Source organism: Carettochelys insculpta, chromosome 16 (genome assembly GCF_033958435.1).
Source record: "Carettochelys insculpta isolate YL-2023 chromosome 16, ASM3395843v1, whole genome shotgun sequence".
Lineage (NCBI taxonomy): Eukaryota > Metazoa > Chordata > Testudines > Carettochelyidae > Carettochelys > Carettochelys insculpta.
Window position 1 is genome coordinate 32,407,572 of NC_134152.1, and position 19,145 is coordinate 32,426,716.

General features: G+C 46.1%; 1 protein-coding gene across 2 annotated transcripts in view; it reads right to left on the minus strand.

Moving 5' to 3' along the window:
- Nucleotides 1–19,145, minus strand: part of PEMT (phosphatidylethanolamine N-methyltransferase) — a 107,471-nt gene that overhangs the window by 48,612 nt on the left and 39,714 nt on the right. The window contains exons 2-3 of one of the 2 annotated variants that reach the window (XM_075010683.1): nt 17,854–17,986; nt 7,872–7,987 (exon numbers count right to left, since the gene is read on the minus strand). In XM_075010683.1, the coding sequence (XP_074866784.1) occupies nt 7,872–7,987; nt 17,854–17,901 (164 nt within the window). In that variant the 5' untranslated portion in view covers nt 17,902–17,986. The remainder of the gene's footprint in view (nt 1–7,871; nt 7,988–17,853; nt 17,987–19,145) is intronic. The other variant, XM_075010682.1, reaches the window with a different exon arrangement.

Consider the following 19,145-nt stretch of genomic DNA (forward strand, 5'->3'; position numbering starts at 1 on the left):
CTTACAAAAACCATGAATAAATATTACAGAAAACTACTACTGAAAACTTGCTGACGTTCTACCATCTTATTGTCAAATAAATGAATTGGAATAGAAATACTGTATTTACATTTCAGCGTAAGGCATAGGAAGCAATAGAAACAAGTCATTGTCTAAATGAACTTGTAGAGTGAACTAACTTTACTAATGCCTTTTATGTAGCCTGTTGTAAAACTAGGCAAATATCTAGATGAGCTGATGTACCCTCTGAAAGACCTCGGTGTACCCCCAAAGGGACATGTACCCCTGGTTGAGAAACATTGCTTTAACTTACAAAGTCAGAAAGCACTGCAAAAAGAAAAGCTAGAGGGATGAGGTGGCAGCACTGGAGAAAGATTATACTGACTCCACACAGGAGAAACATACCAACAATTAGCCTAATACATTGGGGGCGTCATTTTGGACTTAAGGGGAGAATAAAGGTTTCTCTAGTCAGGCACTCTTTGGATAAATGTAGCAAACATCTGAGCTGCTGAACAACAGAAGATCAGAAAACGCTTAAAGTGATAAGCGAGGCCCTGAAAGAACAAAGAACTTTGATCGTGGAGAGTTTTAATCTAATGGCAATAACAACTGCACAAAAGCAATTAACGATGGTTCTCTTGCGTACTTAGCTAAACAGTTCCTTTGGTCAAAGGCCACCCTGGAGCCCTTTCCAGGAACGGGAAGAGTATGATAAAGACGGTTGCAGATAGAAATCGCATGCTGCAGCGAGGCGCAACCTAAGCTAGTGAGTGGGCTGCATGAGCGTCCCTCCTTCCTCTCAGTGGGCTGCAAGACTGTCGTAACCAAGACAGGCTCCCGGGATAGGGTAGTTTTGCTAACAACGCTTGTGTACCTAGAATTTGCAGGGTGTGCCGATGGAACTATTGCAGTGCTGATTGGATGCAGAGGGAGCCCATACCTCTCAGTCAATATTGTGTGCAACCAGCACGTGTCTTCTTACCTATGTCTGTGCTTTACATCAGTATCGCTTTTTGTACTGCTGGCAGGAAAAACCCATGCAGAAGAAAACCAGCAGAATTTGGCACCCCTGTGAACGGGCAAGCCCTTGGGTCACAGGTAGCCCAATGCTGACCTACTGTCTAATCTGCACAATGTATTTAAACCCAAGATATTCAGTTCCAACTATCTGGGAGACACACAAGGTTTTGGTTGTTTCTCATTGTCCCCTCTGTCCGGTGCAGCAAGATTACTGTCAGAAAAGCGAACACGCTGCACGGCTTTATTTTAATCGCTTGTGCTTTTTCCAGGGATGCGCTGTTCCCTCTCCTCTTGCTTTGAGAGAGGGACTTTTAAAACTGCAGCTAAAACAAACGACGCCCCTTGCCCACCAAGGAAAGTGGAAGGATTCGTTTTTAAGATGGCCAGCATTTACGTCCTTAACCTGGAGCAACAAGCCCCACATGATGTTCTCTTTGCTCCACTAACCACTGTGCATCCCCAAAGATTCTGGGCTAGAAAGCTGCCTCATAATTTATTTAATACATGAAGCACAGCTTGCTCTTTGGTAGTTAGAGTGGCTCAGCTGTGCTGTAGCTGCTGTGACTCAGAATATGAAAAGAAACGAACAGTGAATGAAACAGCAAGGCTGTGTTCTGCAGTCACTTTTCTGACATAATCAGCTGTTGAGATTACAGCATGTCCATTAGGCAACAGGGCACTGCTTATGTTTTCATATTACATGGTCCTTGCTCTTTTGCCATCTGGGCTCTGTAATTTTTGGAGCCTGCTGATGTGTAGGGGACAGGAATGAGGCTCAAAGGATCTCATAATTTCTAAATATTAAGCAATCAGACAAAGGTCGGCATTTTCAGGAAGGGTCCCGTAGTACCGAAAGCACGAAATTCCAGCTGCAACTACGTCAGACCTGGAACGCAAGCCACACATCCCCTTCACCAGCTCTTTTTAGAGAAGCGATAACTTAACAAAACCCATCTGTACACATCACCACCACTCTGACTCCATAGGGTTTCCCACGCACGAGTACTTGGCAGAGACATATGTTTAGACTACAGCACCTCCTGAAACTACTTTGGTGCCAGCTAAATGGAGAGGTTGAAAGCACCAAGCACATGCATGCTCAGAAACATGATCATCTTGTGAAGAAAAGCAAATTAAAAAAATATACGACACGTGTAGGTCATTTAAGATGGACTTGATCCAGGGGATAGGTCCATGTGTCATGAATCTGGATGGCTGCCAGTATGCTGACACACCGCCAAGGAACTACATCTTTTTGTGCCTCAGTTTACCTCCTCTACAAGGTAGTGATGACACTCGCCTTTGTTCAAGTGCTTCAAAATCTTCAGCTGAAGAGCACCAATTATTATTTCATAACCAGACAGCTACATCCATTAGTGCAGTGTGACATTCGTGATGCCCAGTAACGTGGCTGTCCCATCCCACAGCTAGTCTTTATTCAGGGATTTAAAAGCAGGTACTTCCTTCTAACCTCCACTGCGAGCTGCCTGGCGATTTAGGGAGCGTGTCTAAGTGCAGCTTATGAATTCTAGGTACTAGTGTGACCTCCTGATGTGTCTGTGTCAGATGGCAAACTCTGTTTTGATTATAAGGATGGTCTTTGCCTCCATTATTGAGCTAAAATCCATAGAATCACAGAATCCTAGGGCTGGAAGGGACCTCAGGAGGTCATCTAGTCCAGCCCCCTGCTTCAAGCAGGATCAACCCCCACTAAGTCATCCCAGCCAGGACCTTGTCAAGCTGGGACTTAAAAACCCCAAGGGATGAAGAATCCACCACCTCTCCAGGCAATGCATTCCAGTGCTTCACCATCCTCCTGGGCTACCTCAACACTAGCCCAAATCTTCGAAATGGCCATGCAAATGGCCATTTCGGAGATTACTAATGAGGCGCTGAAATACATATTCAGCTCCTCATTAGCATGCCGGCAGCTGCTGCACTTCGAAATTGCCACTTTTCGCTGCCACGTGGCTCGTCCAGACGCAGGTCCTTTTTGAAAGGACCCCGCCAACTTCAAAATCCCCTCATTCCTATCTGCTCACAGGAGTAAGGGGATTTCGAAGTTCCCTGGGTCCTTTCAAAAAGGACCCCTGTCTAGATGAGCCATGTGGCAGCGAAAAGCAGCAATTTCGAAGTGCAGCGGCTGCTGGCATGCTAATGAGGCACTGAATATGTGTTTCAGCGCCTCATTAGTAATCTTCGAAATGGCCATTTGTGTGGCCACTTCAAAGATTTGAGCTAGTGTAGACACGGCCCTGGTGAAGTAGTTTTTCCTAATATCCAACCTACACATCTCCCTTTTCAACTTCAGACCATTGCTCCTTGTTCTGCCATCTGACACCACTGAGAACAGTTTCTCACCCTCCTTTTTAGAGATCCCCTTCAGGAAGTTGAAGGCTGCTATTAAATCACCCCTAAGTCTTCTCTTCTGTAAACTAAACAAGCCCAAATCCCTCAGCCTCTCCTCACACGTCTTGTGCTCCAGCCCCTTAATCATTTTGTTGCCCTTCGCTGAACCTGCTCCAGCAAATCCACATCCTTTTTAACACTGGGGGGCCCAAAACTGGACACAATATTCCAGATGTGGCCTCATCAGTGCCAAACAAAGGCAGTTACTAGAGTGAAAAATGCAGAAATTCTTGCACCCAGCACAGGGTCAGCAATATGAGAGCATTAAACTTTGACAGTTTTCCATTCAGTGCTGTGGGACAAAGAGGTGGCTAGATCCAGGGAGAGTACCCTGCTCAGAAAGTTTGGCATGCACAGCGCTGGCCAATGCTCAAGCCATGCTGACAAATTTAGTAGTAACTGGCAGAGCCTCTGAAAACTCCGCCTCTCAGATGGCTGCTGTGTGTGTCAAGAAAGAGAGGCAAGGATTTGTGTTGCATCCCAGAAAGCCAGCAAGCGGATCAGCTGTGAAAGTGGTTGGTGAGACGCTCCCCTGTGAAATCCAAACAGAGTGATCCCCGCAATACATGAGCTGAATGCACGCAAGCCATTTTGTCCTGCCTTAAATTCAATTACAGTCTAAGATAATTACTAGCTTCCCTCCATGGGCTTGAGCAACGTGTGCTGGTCATGAGGAATGGAGGGGGCCATTTTTGAAAAAGCAAAATCTGTGGATTCCTTGCACGAATTCCACTCTGAGATTTTTATGCCATGCGAATGACCTGAAGTTCTAACAGCCCATTAAGTCTGAGCCTGGTCTAACTGGCTCTGGGAATTAGTTCAGCCCCATCGTTAAGTACAGCACTGCAGCTGGAGTGACCCCAGCCTCTTAAATCCTAGACAAAACGCTGGCTGGGGGAAGTCTGTAAGAATCTGTTGGCGTTACCCTCAGTGAACTAATATTTAAGGACATATTACCGTAATGCACAGGACCTCGTCCACTCTATAGTATTAGCTAACATAGGCATGATCAGATAACACTTTAAACAGCCTACTTGCTAAATGCACAGGTAATCCCTGCTCTTCCACATAGGAAATACTGTAACTTTTAAATTGTATGCATAAATTTGTTTCCTCTGTTCCTGAAGGTTAAAACATGTCTCCAGCTGCAGCTGTACATGTACTGTACTGTGCAAACAGATTACGAAGTCCCTCCTATCATTTCCGTATGAAATCAGTGAGGGTAACAACCTTACGAGAGAGCAGAACAAGAAAACGTGACACTTAAGGCTGCTAACAGAGATAATCTGATTCTAGGAACTACATGCAAAGGGGTTCGGCTTTTCCCTGTTTGTTCCAATACAGAATTCAAAACTAACCCTCCAGCAACCCCATCCAAGCCACTGGTGAAAAGTGCTAGACAGGCAAGAGGGGCAAGACATTGTGCGAGCTTCTCTAATCATCCTGCCTTTCGAGGGCACCTCTGTCCTAGCCTAGAGGGACTGTCCGACTTTACACGTGACACGACCAGAGAGCAAGGATGGCCCAATGAGTAGGCAGCTAGCCACAAACTTAGGAGACTTGGGTTTACTCCTTGCTGGGCTCTTGGGCACTTTGACCTCAGTGGATCTTGGCCTCTGGGACTTGATGAGCAGAGAGGGTCCCGGAGCCTCGGCTGCAGCCCAATACCGAATGTCTACATTGCACGTAAACAGCCCCATAGCCCGAGCCCTGTACCTCTGAGTCAGCTGACATGGGCCAGCTGTAGTGTTTAATTGCAGTGTAGACGTAAGCCCAGACAAGGCCTGGGCAGCAATTTAATCTGGGCTGAAGGAGCTCTGTTTTCCCCAACGATTAACGGAGGTGCCCCTGCTCTGCCCTTATCTGACACCTGCCCCCAGAGGGCCACAGGCTGCTGTTGCTATGGCCCCTTTACAAGCTACAGGAAGCACCGCCCAGTCTCCCCAGTGTTCCTGGGATGTGGCTCTCCACGACCTCGCAGCGGCAACCAAGGAACGTCAGCTGACTCAGGCGCCACATGTCTGAGTTCTACTGCATCAGGTCCTTGCAAGGGGAATCATAAACACCCCACTGAGGTACCACAGGGCTGTGAAGTGTTCGGATGCTCAGGTCACAGAGAGAAGTCCGGGGAGATTTACAAAGGTTGATGTAGCACCGGCACTGATCTATCATCGGCTCCTTCAAATGTACCAGCCTTCATGTCCATTTTATCAGGGGTCTTTGCGACGTGGACGCTTGTCCACAGAGACAGAGGCCAGCACCTCACTTAATAATGCTCTGCAGCCAGATGGAAGGAGTCCTGGAAAGGTAGGCAACTCCAGGGTTACTCGTTACAGCACTGAAACACACAAAGTGTACTGTGCATTTTCCAAACACCAAGGAGCCTGCAGCCTTGGAGCGTTGGTGCTTCATTTCTTCTTTCTTTTTCAAAGATCTGGATAAACTAAGAAGTTCAACAACTTGTCAAGGATCAAACAGCATGTCAGTGGTAGGGAAGAGAACACAGTTCTCTTCCCATCCAATTTGCTGCGCCGTCTCAACATCACACAATTACATGGGTTAGTAAGTTGCACTTGATTCCAACTGGTGACTAAAAGGCAAAGAGCTCTGTAGTGCTAAATGCCTGTGCCAGTGACACTTTTCCCAAAGTACCAGCATCTAATGTGGTATGAAATGATTCCTTGCAGCCTTGCACAGGTGGGTTGTTTCCTATTAGGCATCTAACCTCACCCAAAGTCATCAGGTGTCTCCAGTTAAGCATTTCAATACCAGGCAGAATGTGTTAAAATTCTTCAGCCTTAAGACTCCATGTGATAGGAGATTATCAAGTCTTTTCATTGGAGGCAGCTGAGAGATAAAAGGGAGCTAAACATGCCTCGACAGTCCCACTAGGACAGGAAGCGTTACACTGGCACATCCCCTGCATATCATGGTTTATTCAGACAGCTGCAGTAACAGATGCACAGTGAGAAGTTACTTCAGATTGAAATACACACAGAGCCATGACGATCTGGCTGTAAAGTGGGTGGGCCCCACATTCCATTCCACTGCCTTTTGATGCTGCTCCAGTGGCAGGGGATCAAATCAAATTGGGCTCAGCCCAAGCCACCTCTCCCGACGAGGCCACTTTGGAGCCAGCACTATGCAGTGGATAAACTTCGCCTCCCCCCCCCACACACAGGGACATATCCCCAATTCTGCCATTTCAAATCTAGCTCAGGCTGCTGGTCCCTAAGAGTGGATACACCCTAAGGGCCATGTGAAGCATGTTGGTGATTTCAACCAGCAGCATCTGGCTGTCTGGCATCTAAATCACAGAGCCAGAGGCACCTTTGTGGATTGGGGAGTCTCTGCAGAAAGATCCAGCTGGTTTGTTCGGAGCAGGGCTAACAAAGGTCTTGCCAGGTCAGGATTGGGGCAGCACGGGAAAATTTCTTCCATCTGTGCCAAAGCCACTCCTGCTCTGCACCTGGAAGACTTTACTCTCCAAACACCAGCAATCCCGCGCCTTTGGCCAGCATCCAGCCTGTGAAACGCAGCAATACAGAAAATGAAGCTTACAAGGAACCGATGCATAAAGGTCTTTTTCTTTCAAATCTGCAAGTCCCCAAGCATGATCAGCTCGGTGGAAAGACATAAGAACTCTATTTATCTTACAGGGTATAGGGTTAGGGCCCCTTTCACAAACATCTGAACACCATCAGTAATGTATTTACCCTCATGAGCCCCCAGGAAAGGCTGGGTGGGACCTGTAGCCCAATTGTACAAACAGGGAAGTGAGACCCAAAAGCCCAGTTCCTAGGCTAGCAGCCACACAGCTGGGCCATCCTTTTCCTGTGTAGATCAGGGATACAAAGCAGCAAAATGTGAACGTCCACCATGGGGAGTTAAAAAAGGCCCCCTTGAAATATATCTGGTTTTCCTCTCTATTCCCCACCCTTCCCGCCTTGGAAGTAGAAACGCTTGCGCCCTCCTTTGATTTTATTTTTGCCTGAGGGTTTGTCTACACCTAGCAGGTCAAAGGGTCGATTTCGCGTGTCCAGTAAAGACACACAAAATCGATCTCGCTGGGGTGTGCAAATCGACCCCCTGTACTCTGGCTCTCATGAGGAGTAAAGGAGAAATGCTCCCGTCAACATCCCTCAGTGAGGACGGCTCTTACAGGCACCTGCAGATGGATACATCGAGTCTAACTACGCAATTGCCGTAGCTAGAATTGTGTATCTACAGTCAACTGTAAGATCTAGCGTAAACCAAGTCTGAGTTGCAGCTCCAAAGGAGCTAGATGAGGCTCCTGAACGGGGCTGGTTTGGCACAGTAGGCAAATGGCTTTTCAAAGGGAGGTGGGGCATGACAGAGCCAGCTCCTCTTCCATGGTTTCCAGAGTCACCAAGCCCAGATCCCTGCTTTAACCTGTAGTGACAGAAGAGGCTCCTTACCAAAGGCTCCGTATAAAGTTAAGCAGCAGGATGACAGCGCCCAGGCAGTAACATGCAGTATACGGAGAGCCACAGACTCTGCTCAGAACTCGGGTTTTGTGTTCCCATCTTGCTACCTAAACAGACAAAAAAAAAAGGGTGGTTGAAACCGTGAGATGCAGGCAGCTGCTATTTATTTTAGTGCTGACCGTGCTACCCTGTAACAGACACAGCCTTTTATAGGAACTAAGAAGGGCCAGACTCCCCACGATCACTGATTAGAAAGGAGCAGAAGGTACTGAACTGACTTGGCACAAAGGGAACACATTAGCGAACACCCCTAAGTTCTGCAGCTCTTGCTGGAGCTACCTTAAATGTACATTTTTCAGGTTAGAAGCTCAAGGACTGGTTCACAGAGAAGCTAGGAATGAAGACTCTACATTAGCCAGGACTGTTGCTACTGTGTAGAGAAGGGAGAATGTTAAGGTGGCATTTTTTTTTTCTGCTGCTGAATTTCTTCTCCATGTTTATACCAGTCCTGCCATACTTTCCCAGTTCTTTTGCCCTGGATCAAATAAGACATGGCCCAATTTACTGCAATTTCTTGCCTGCACCCATACTTTATTTTGGCTTTTGAAGTCATTCAAAGATACCAATGTCAAGCCTCAAGCTAAAACACTTGTCACTAGAGGAAAGAAACCATGTTGAGTGACCGAATTAGGTCACATGAAGTAAGCCCTGTGATGTAACTGGATTTGCACAATAAGTATTTCTGCAACCACTGTATTCCCTATGTAGCAAATCTTGTGCCAAGTGGGCAAATTGAGGTGTCTATTCAAAGCTGGTAATTCACTCGATCTGTTTATGCTACTTGTATCTCTGCACCATCTTTGTACATAAAGTTAGAGGTATTGGCTCTACACCTGTATTAGAAATGTTTTAGAAATCATAGAACACTAGAACTGGAAGGGACCTCAAGAGGTCATCAAGTCCAGTTTCCTGCCCTCTTGGCAGGACCAAAACACCATCTAGACCATCCCCGATAGGTGTCTAACCTGCTCTTAAATATCTCCAGCGATGGAGATTCCACAAACTCCCTAAGTAACTTATTCCAGTGTTTAACCACCCTGACAATTAAGAAGTTTTTCCTAATGTCTAATCTAAACCTCCCTTGCTGCAGTTTAAACCTTTTTACTAAATTTGAAAAAAATAGCTCTTCTTGCTCTTTTGGGTTGCTGCCCCTGGCCTCTGGGAAAAGGCTGACATAATTGGAGACATTTAGCCCAGAGAAGGCTGAGGGGAGACATGATAACAGTCTCCAAATAGGACGGTGACCAAGTGTTTCTTGTGTTCAAAGGTGGAACAAGAGTGAGTCATCTTAGCTGGCAGCTAGGGAGCTTGAGGTTGGATATTAGGAAAAACTCTCTCATAAATATCAGACAGGTAGCCAAGTTAGTCTGTATCTTCAAAAACAACAAGAAGTCCTGTGGCACCTTATAAACTAACAGATATTTTGGAGCATCAGCTTTTGTGGCCAAAGACCCGCACCTGATGAAGCGGGTCTTTGCCCATGAAAACTTATGCTCCAAAACATCTGTTAGTCTATAAGGTGGCTCATTGTAAGGATAGCTAAGCATTAGAACAGGTTACGGGGGAAGCTGTGGAATACCCATCATTGGAGGCTTTTCAGAACAGGTTAGACAAACTCGTCAGAGATATTCTAGGTATATTTAGTGTTTGTTGACACTTAAAATCACTCAGCAAGACAGCTGCAACACTGTCGTACTTCAATGTGGACACTCACCATGACATCAGAATGGGTTCTCCCAGCAGAATCCACCCCACAGTAGACAGCACCTAGGGCAACAGAAGAATTCTTCCATTGCCCTGGCACTGTCTACAGCCCACAGGCTGAAAGATGTAGTTGTGCTGATACAAGTTTTCAGTGTAGACCGGCCCTCAGTCTTGACGTTAAACATGGGGATGGACTAAAAATGACCGCTTGCCCCCAGATGACCCTCCCAACCATACAATGTCTAGGATTCTGTCCCTCCAGAACAAAAATGCAGTCCAATAGCACTTTAAAGGCTAACAAAATAACTTATTAGGTGAGCTTTCTTTAAGGCATGTTTCTTTAAGGCATGATTCTGTAGTCATCAGGATGACGAATTACTACCCGGTACAGCGCATTCTGTTTTCAATTCCCAATGACTTCTGAGGCAGCACTGATGCTTTGAGGAGGAACAGACAAACAGAGCAAGAGGCTTGCCCCAAAGATCTTATGCTCTAAAGCACCAGGCCCCGGAACCACCTGGGAATTCATCACTGACGAATTCAGGGCCTGAATCATCAATGGGAATATTTTCCAGTAATTCTAACAGAATTTGGATCAGACCCACACGCAGGATTGGCACCCGCCCACGCGTGCATGGAAAATAGATGTTACTATGTCAGCGGGAGACTTAGGATGAAATTCACCTCCAACAGGTGAATACCACGCCCCTGATTTCAGTGAAGCTTCACCTATTCACATCAGGGCCAAACATGACCTGCCTTGCCTGCGTTTTGCAATTCCATCCATGTATATATTATAGATGCATTTGAGAAATGACCAGTTCCAAGGAGCAGAGAGGAGGGGAAAAGGTGATTTGGAAGGCAATGCTGGCCCAAAAATCACGAAGTGTGACCTCTGGAGTATGAGGCAGGCTTCCCCAGGCAAAGAGATGCAACACTCAGATAAGGTGGGCAGGGGTTTTGCATGCCAAGAGTTGATTAAATTAATTATGCAACGATTGTTCTGAAATTACAGATCCACTAATGACTGAGAAAGCAAATTTATAGTCTCTGGCTTGCCAGTATAAATAGTTTGTATTTTAAATTCAATTTAAAGCACAGTGCGTCACACTGCTGCTAAAAAGAGATCTGCCATTTGAATCTGTCATAGAAAGAAACAAGGTAGGATAAGTTATCACCTTTTGAACTAGAGGAAAAAAAGGAACAATGGGTGATTGAAAATGTACTGAATATAGCCTCATGTTGGTAATAGATGCAAATTTTCTAATACCAATGCTTTCAATGGGAATTATTCTGGCTGCACTCGTTTGGACTGTGACTCTAGGTTTATTCTGGAAGCTTTGCAACACATCTGTGGAGTACTTCACTCGGAGTAGCTCAGTTGCAAATCAGGGCACAAGCTTTTCCTAACGCACCTGGTCTGGCCAAGCTGTTCCTGCTGGATCAGAGCAGAGTGCATCAGTTTAAATCCGCCGTGTCCAATACGCTGCCCGTTTGCCACATGCCACTGGACAGCGTGGTGGGGCGAAGTGGCTTGTTAGAGCTACACGTGTGGAGTGCCCTCCGTCCCTCCAGAACAAAAATGCAGTCCAGTAGCACTTTAAAGACTAACAAAATTACTTAATAGGTGAGCTTTCATGGGACAGACCCACTTCTTCAGACCACAGCCGTACCAGAACAGACTCAATATTTAAGGCACAGACAACGAAAAATAGTAATCAAGGTTGACAAATCAGAAAAATATTAACAAGGTGAGCAGAGCAGAGGGGCAGAAGGGGGGTGGGTCAAGAATTAGATAAGGCCAAGTATGCAAAAGAGCCCCTATAATGAGCTAGAAAATTCCCATCCCGGTTCAAACCATGTGTTAATGTGTCGAATTTGAATAGAAAAGAGAGCTCAGCAGACTCTTTCCAAACTATTGTAAAAATTCCTCTTCAGTAAAATGCAGACTTTCAGGTCATTAACAGAATGGCCCACTCCATCAAAGTGCTGGCTGACAGGTTTGTGAATCAGGAGTGTTTTTTATGTCTGTTTTATGTTCATTAATTCTTTGTCTAAGAGAGTTTGAAGTCTGTCCAATACACCAAGCATCTGGGCGTTGTTGGCACATGATGGCATAGAGGATGTTCGTTAAGGAACATCAGAATGTGCCCGTGATTCTGTGAATAACCTGGTTAGGTCCAGTGATGGTATCTCCAGAATAGATATGTGGACAAAGTTGGCAATGGGCCTTGTTGCAAGGAAAAATTCCAGGACTGGTGTTCCTGTGGTATAGACTGTGGTTGTTGGTGAGAATCCTCACAAGGTTGGGAGGTTGTCTGTAGGAGAGAACAGGCCTGTCACCTAGGGCCTTCTGGAATGTGGCATCCTGATTAAGGATAGGTTGTAGGTCTTTAATAATGCGTTGCAGTGGTTTGAGTTGGAGGCTGTAGGAAATGACCAGTGGTGTTCTGTTCTTGGCTTTCTTGGGCCTATTTTGCAGTAGCTGGTCTCTGGGTATTCGCCTGGCCCTGTTGATTTGGTTTTTTATTTCTCCTCGTGGGTAATTCAGGTTTATGAATATTTGGTAGAGATCTTCTAGTTTTCAGTCTCTGTCAGTAGGATCAAAGCAAATGCAATTGTACCTAAGGGCTTGACTGTAAACAATGGATCTAGTTGTGTGTGAAGGATGGAAGCTAGAAGCACGTAGGTTAAGTATAGTGATCAGTGGGTTTCCGGCAGAGTGTGGTACTGATCAGGCCATCCTTGATTTGCACTGCAGTGTCCAGGAAATGTCTCTCTCGCATGGAGTAGTCGAGGCATAAGTTGATGGTGGAGTGCATGACCACAGTGGTCCCTTCTGGCCATCACAAACAAGCAAGCAAACAAAACCCTAGCATCTTTGATCAATGAATTTCCAAGAATGAACACTCTGCACGTAGAGTTCCAACTCTTCAAGGTAAAGATTATCTCACTCTCTCTGTCTGCTCAGCACAATGGGGCCCCACCCAGTTCTGCTTGGGGGCTTCTAGATACCGCCCCGCTCCAATGATAAATGAAACACCACAACAATTAATGGTGTTTTGGGGTAATTAATGGCTATTTGGGGTACACTGTTTCTTTAGGTGAGTATTACTCCTATTGCACCTCCTTGTGTAGCTCAAATCACAGAACCACAGACCACTAGGACTGCAAGGGACCACTGGAGGTCAACAAGTTCCATCCCCTGCCCTCACAGCAGGACAAAGCTCCATGAAGATCTGTGATAGATGTTTATCTATCCTGCTCTTAAATATCTCCAGCGATGGAGATTCCACAGCCTCTGTTAGCAATTCATTCCAGCGCTTACCCACCCTGACAGGCAGTTTATTCTAATGTTCAACTTAAGCCACCCTTGCTGCAGTTTAAGCCCACTGCTTCTTGTCCTACCCTCAGAGGTTAAGTAGAATGATTTTGCTGCCTCCTCCTTGTAACAACTTTTTATGTGCTTGAAAGGTGTAATGTTCCTTCTCAGTCTTCTCTTTTCTGAGCTATACAAACCTAATTCTCTCAGTCATCCCTTATAGGTCATGTTTTCTCAATCTTTAATCATTTTTGTTGCTCTTCTGTGGACCCTCCCCAGTTTCTCCACCTCTTTCCTGAAATATGGTGCCCAAAACTGGACACAACATTCCAGGAGAAGCCTAATCGCACAGAGTAGAGTGGAAAAATTACTTCTCGTGTCTGGCTTACGATACTTCCGTAAATGCACCCCAGAATCATGTGTGCTTTTTTGCAACAGTGTTACACTGTTGAAGCATATTTACCTTGTGGTCCACTACAACCCCTAAATCCCTTTCTGCAGTACTCCTTCCCAGACAGTCACTTCCCATTTTACACGTATGAAACTGATTCTTCTTTCCTAAGTGGAGCACTTTTCATTTGTCCATATTGAACTTCATCCTATTTACCTCCGACCATTTCCCCAGTTTGCCCAGATCATTTTGAATTCTAACCCTATCCTCCAAAGCACTTGCAACCTGTCCCAGCTTCAGACCATCTGCCAACTTTATAAGTGTAATCTCTCCACCATTATCCATATCACTGATGCAGATATTGAACAGAATCAGTCCCAAAACTGATCCCTGGGAAACTCCACTTGTTATGAACCATTGATAACTACTCTCTGAGAACAGTTATACAACCAATTACGCACCCACCTTACAGTCATCTGATCTGTCTTGTATTTCCCTTGTTTACTGATAAGGGGATAATATGGGATGGAATCACATGCTCTACTAAAGTCTAGGTATACCCTGTTTACCACTTCCACTTTACCCAAATACCCCAATAATACGTGTGGCTAGAAGGATCTCAAAGTGCATTCACTTCACAAATTCTCTGCTGCCATACCTTCTTTTATTAAGCTGCAGTTACAACAGCAGAGAACCTGGATCCTACATCTATAGTACCCCAGCACACACCTCCAAAATTCACACAACAGAAGTCTGGGCATCAACAGGAGCAAAAGCAAGGTCTCCTCAAACGTAGGTAGACCCAGCTATGTCACTGTGGGGTGAGAAAAATTAACACCTCTCAGAGACATAGTTAAATCAACTTAAATCCCACATTTGCCAGGACTGGGTCGATGGAAGACTGTAATTGCTGCCTTTGAGAGAGGTGGATTTAATCCAGTGACTGAAGAACCTTTTCTGTCACCGTACTAAGTGTGTAGAGCAGGGGTGTTGGAACGGGAGAGACGGGAACTAAGGCCGTCTCACTTTTATCCAACTGTAAGGGTGAATGACGGGCGACGAGGAATGAGTAAGGAGCGGTGTTCCCTGTCAGCTGTGTGCTTGTGCAGTCACTCAGGAGAAGTCCAAATGCCACCCAGCTGACTACCACAGCTAGGTTTTTCCTGTTTCTCCTGGTGGTGCACATTTGCCATGCCTCAGTGCACATACATTTATTTCTCACATGGATGGAAAAGCTTAGAGTGAACATTGCTGGGTAGTGGAGTGGTAAGGCTACAGCCAATCCTCTTCGAAATATAGCTATGATATGACTATGGCAAGATGGGTCATGGGAGATATAATTAGAAAGGTAATGAGCGACTAAATGTGATTCTCTCTTTTGGATGTGTATCATTTCTGTATCCAAAATTAGAAATACTGACTACGCAACACTCACAAAAGCAGTTTACTTTTTGGGAAGCCCAGGGACAGGAGGTAATCAGCTTGGATGGGACATTAGAAAGGATAATAAGATCATAAAGATGCTAATCTTCCTCCTCCCTACGACACTTCCTGGGATGTTGCTTAACCCTGCAGAGTCACATGATCATGTCACCTTGTACAGGATATCATCTTGAACTGGTACTTTTCCATGGGAAGAAGATGGAAAACAAAGGATTCTCGCCATATGCAAATCCTAGTTAAGGCTGGGAATGAGTTGATCTGGGATCTTCTCCCCTGCTTCCCAGCGCAAGAAGGAAAACCGCAGTGCTTCTAGTGGAGACATAGCTCAAGGGTCTTGATCCTGTGCTTGTCACTATGAGAAAATGCTCCCCCTCTTCACCAATCCAACGATGATCATGTTATTTTTGTCATAACTTCCAACACTCAGTATAAAAATAATTCAGTAATAGTCTCTTGGAAGCATGCTCTTGGATGCAATGTACTCTGTATCATTTCTTGTTACACTTTTTTACATTGACTAGAACAGCATGCCGATATTACAAGTGATCCAATGTTTTCCACAAACCATGATTCATGCTCAATTTAACCATTTCTCGGTATTGGTACTAATGCTCAAAACACACGTAAAGGAAACGAACATGCCAAATGGCTTCCAGTGAAATGAACATAAAATTGATTTGGATTGTCTGGGCTTTGATAGGTACAAAAAATTATACCGTTCCTGATGTCTGATTTAGGCCCATTTGTTCTTTCACATGGAGACTGTTCAGTCCGGCCAGTGTAAACTGGAGTGGGGCACATCGTGTGCCATCAACGCCCCATTGTCCAGTTTGGCCAATGTAAACGGCAGTCTCTACGTAACAGAACAAATGGGCCTAAATCAGACATCAGGAACGGTAACACAGAAAAACCTGTAGGAGAGCACTTCAATCTCCTTGGACACTCTGTCACAGATTCAAAAGTAACAGTCCTACAACCAAAAAATATTCAAAAATAAACTGCAGAGAGAAATTTCAGAGCTGCAATTCATCTGCAATTTTGACTCCATCAACCAAGGACTGAACAGAGACTGGGAGTGTCTGGACCGTTACAAAAGCAGTTTCTCTGCTCTTGATGTTCACACCTCCACATTAACTACTGATAATGGGCCACTTCCCTCCCGGACAGAACTGACTTGATTTCTCCTCTCTCGATAGCTGCGTCTACACGTGCACGCTACTTCGAAGTAGCGGCACTAACTTCGAAATAGCGCCCGTCACATCTACACGCGTCGGGCGCTATTTCGAAGTTAACTTCGACGTTAGGCGGCGAGACGTCGAAGTCGCTAACCCCATGAGCGGATAGGAATAGCGCCCTACTTCGACGTTGAACGTCGAAGTAGGGACCGTGTAGACGAGCCGCGTCCCGCAACGTCGAAATTGCGGGGTCCTCCATGGTGGCCATCAGCTGGGGGGTTGAGAGACGCTGTCTCTCCAGCCCGTGTGGGGCTCTATGGTCACCGTGTGCAGCAGCCCTTAGCCCAGGGCTTCTGGCTGCTGCTGCTGCTGCTGCTGCTGCAGCGGGGGATTCATGCTGCATGCACAGGGTCTGCAACTGGTTGTCGGCTCTGTGTATCTTGTGCTGTTTAGTGCAAGTGTGTCTGGGAGGGGCCCTTTAAGGGAGCGGCTTGCTGTTGAGTCCGCCCTGTGATCCTGTCTGCAGCTGTGCCTGGCACCCTTATTTCGATGTGTGCTACTGTGGCGTGTAGACGTTCCCTCGCTGTGCCTATTTCGATGTCGGGCTGCGCAACGTCGAAGTTGAACATCGACGTTGCCGGCCCTGGAGGACGTGTAGACGTTATTCATCGAAATAGTAGCTTATTTCGATGTTGCGACATCAAAATAAGCTACTTCGATGTAGGGTGCACGTGTAGACGTAGCCGATGTGCACAACTCCACATTAACAGCAGTTAATGGGCCACACCCTGCATGACTGAACAGACCCTGTCAACTCTGCCCCCTGCCCCCCTTGAGTGAGACTCCCTCTTCAAATCCTCCTCCAAACCACCCCCCAACCCATGCATCTGACGAAGCAGGTTTTTGCCCACAAAAGCTTATGATCCAAAATATCTGTTAGTCTATAAGGTGCCACAGGAGTTCTTGTCGTTATTCACGTCAAAAGGCGTTTCACAGCTGCAAACTTGCTTAAACATTTAATGAAGTGGAAATGCTATTTATTGCTTTGTATGCACCACTGGCAATATTATTTCATTAATATTTAGTGTTTGTTCCAGGGAAATGGATTTTATTCCATCCTCCAAGCGAGCCGACTTTTAAATGTGTTACATTTTAATATGCTCATCAACGGCTCTGAGACAGAGGTTTGGTTCTATTTTATGCGATTCCATTTTTATATTTGCTTTACCATAGATAAACAGCATGAAACCAGACACCTCTGAGCCAGAAAGATCTTTGGCTTCTCTACACTAATCCATCTGTCTAGGTCCTCATCTGACCTCCATTTGCATAGCATCTGCACGCCTCATAGTCATTAGTGAATTCAGCCTTACAACGCCCCTATGAGGTAACGAAGGATTGGTGTTCCCATTGTTCCGAAACATGACTTCTTCAGTGCAAACGAGGTATCTTTTAGTTTGCACCAGGAAGTTCTCCACAGGCTGACCAGAACAAAACACAATACAGCGCGCCATGGTTCACAATGCCATAATGTGGATTGTTGTACCCTGGAGACAGGCCCATCTGACTTGTCCAAAGCCACACAGGGGACACGTGCCAGAACTAGGACTTAAACACAGACCTCCTGAGACTGAAGTTCAGTGCATTCAGTATAAGGCCATCCTGACCGCCCCCCACAGGGACAGACGGAGCACCCTCTGTGTTTTAACATGTTCTGCCATGGTGTAAAGGAAGCACTTGCTCCTGCTTGCACAGGCGTACTGCAGTGTGTGGCATGTGTAAGAAAAGGAGTGCTAGGAACTGAGGGTGCTTGGTCACAGATTCACGCCTCCCCTTTAGTTGGGTGTAGGGGAGAAAGACCATCATTGCATCACTCACCAGCATAGGGAATTCTACCTGCATCACGTTTAGGAAATGAGACACCATGAACTCTTCACACCAGCAGAGGGCCCATCCAGTTGACCCGCAGGTAAAACAAGCCTACTTAGTGTGATGAGTCGTTAGCATAATCCTGGGGATAACCAAAAGGTTGGGAGGGGTTAATTAGACTTCACGCCTCAGGACATTCTCTAACTAGCAAACATCAGCATGAGACCCCGAGTGCACCTGCTGCAGGGTTCTAACACCCTCCTTCACAGCCTCTCGTGCCACCATAGCTGGAGACAGGACATTGGACTAGGTGGACCTTGGTACTGATGGAGTCTGGCAATTGCCAGGTTCCGAAGTGCTAGTCAGTGAGACCGAGTTAAAAATGCAAGGAGATCTGCTGAGGGCTAGTGTCTCCCCTAGGTGGGTTAGTCCCAAAGGGAGACACAGACATTACAGGAATTTTGGTCAGTTTCCTCTAATTTTTATCACCCACGGGTGGAGTAATTTTTGTTGTGTGCACCGAAGCATGTGCAGATGTGCCCCACCATAGAAACATATGCTACCAGCTGCGGGTGCTCTGCTAATCAGCTGGGCTGCCCCTGAATCTCTCTGGGTGGCCGCTCAAGCACTTAACTGACAGGGAACACTGATGCAGGCTGGTGGAGTTTACTCCTCACTGTCCAATAGGGGCATAAGAAAGAGGAGTAAGACAGAGCAGAGTGTCCTGCTGAACTCACGGAGACTCCAGGATCTGCCAGAGCTCAGAGCCACCCCTGCCTCCAAGCCCCCTACCTGCAGGGAAGCACAATCCCGGAAGTCATGCTGCCTGCTGACAAATGCCATTCATGTATGGATTAAGGCCTTGTCTACACTATGTGATGGACTGATCATGAAACAAATCAATCAATCCGCTCGCCATTGATCTATCACATCTGCTGTAGATGCGATCCACTGATCTTTGAATTTGATCCCGTTGATGTCGGTTCTCCACCAAAACAAGAAGAGTAGCTGATGTCGCTGGGAGAGCAATCGCCACCAGACTTACTGCATATAAGATGCCACAGTGAATATGCTGGCTTCAGCTCTGTTAATTGTATAGCTGAAGTAGGTGGATAAGCCATGAGCACCTAACAGTGGTAAGTCAATATCCACGGTGCATTGGATTATATTCAGCCCTGGCTATTACTGGGGACTGCAGTAATAAATCACCCACAAATTGTATCACTTAAGTGTTCTGACATCAATTCTCTCCCCTCTGGCTTCTCAATTCAGCTACTGACAAGGTCCAGCAGGCATACTTC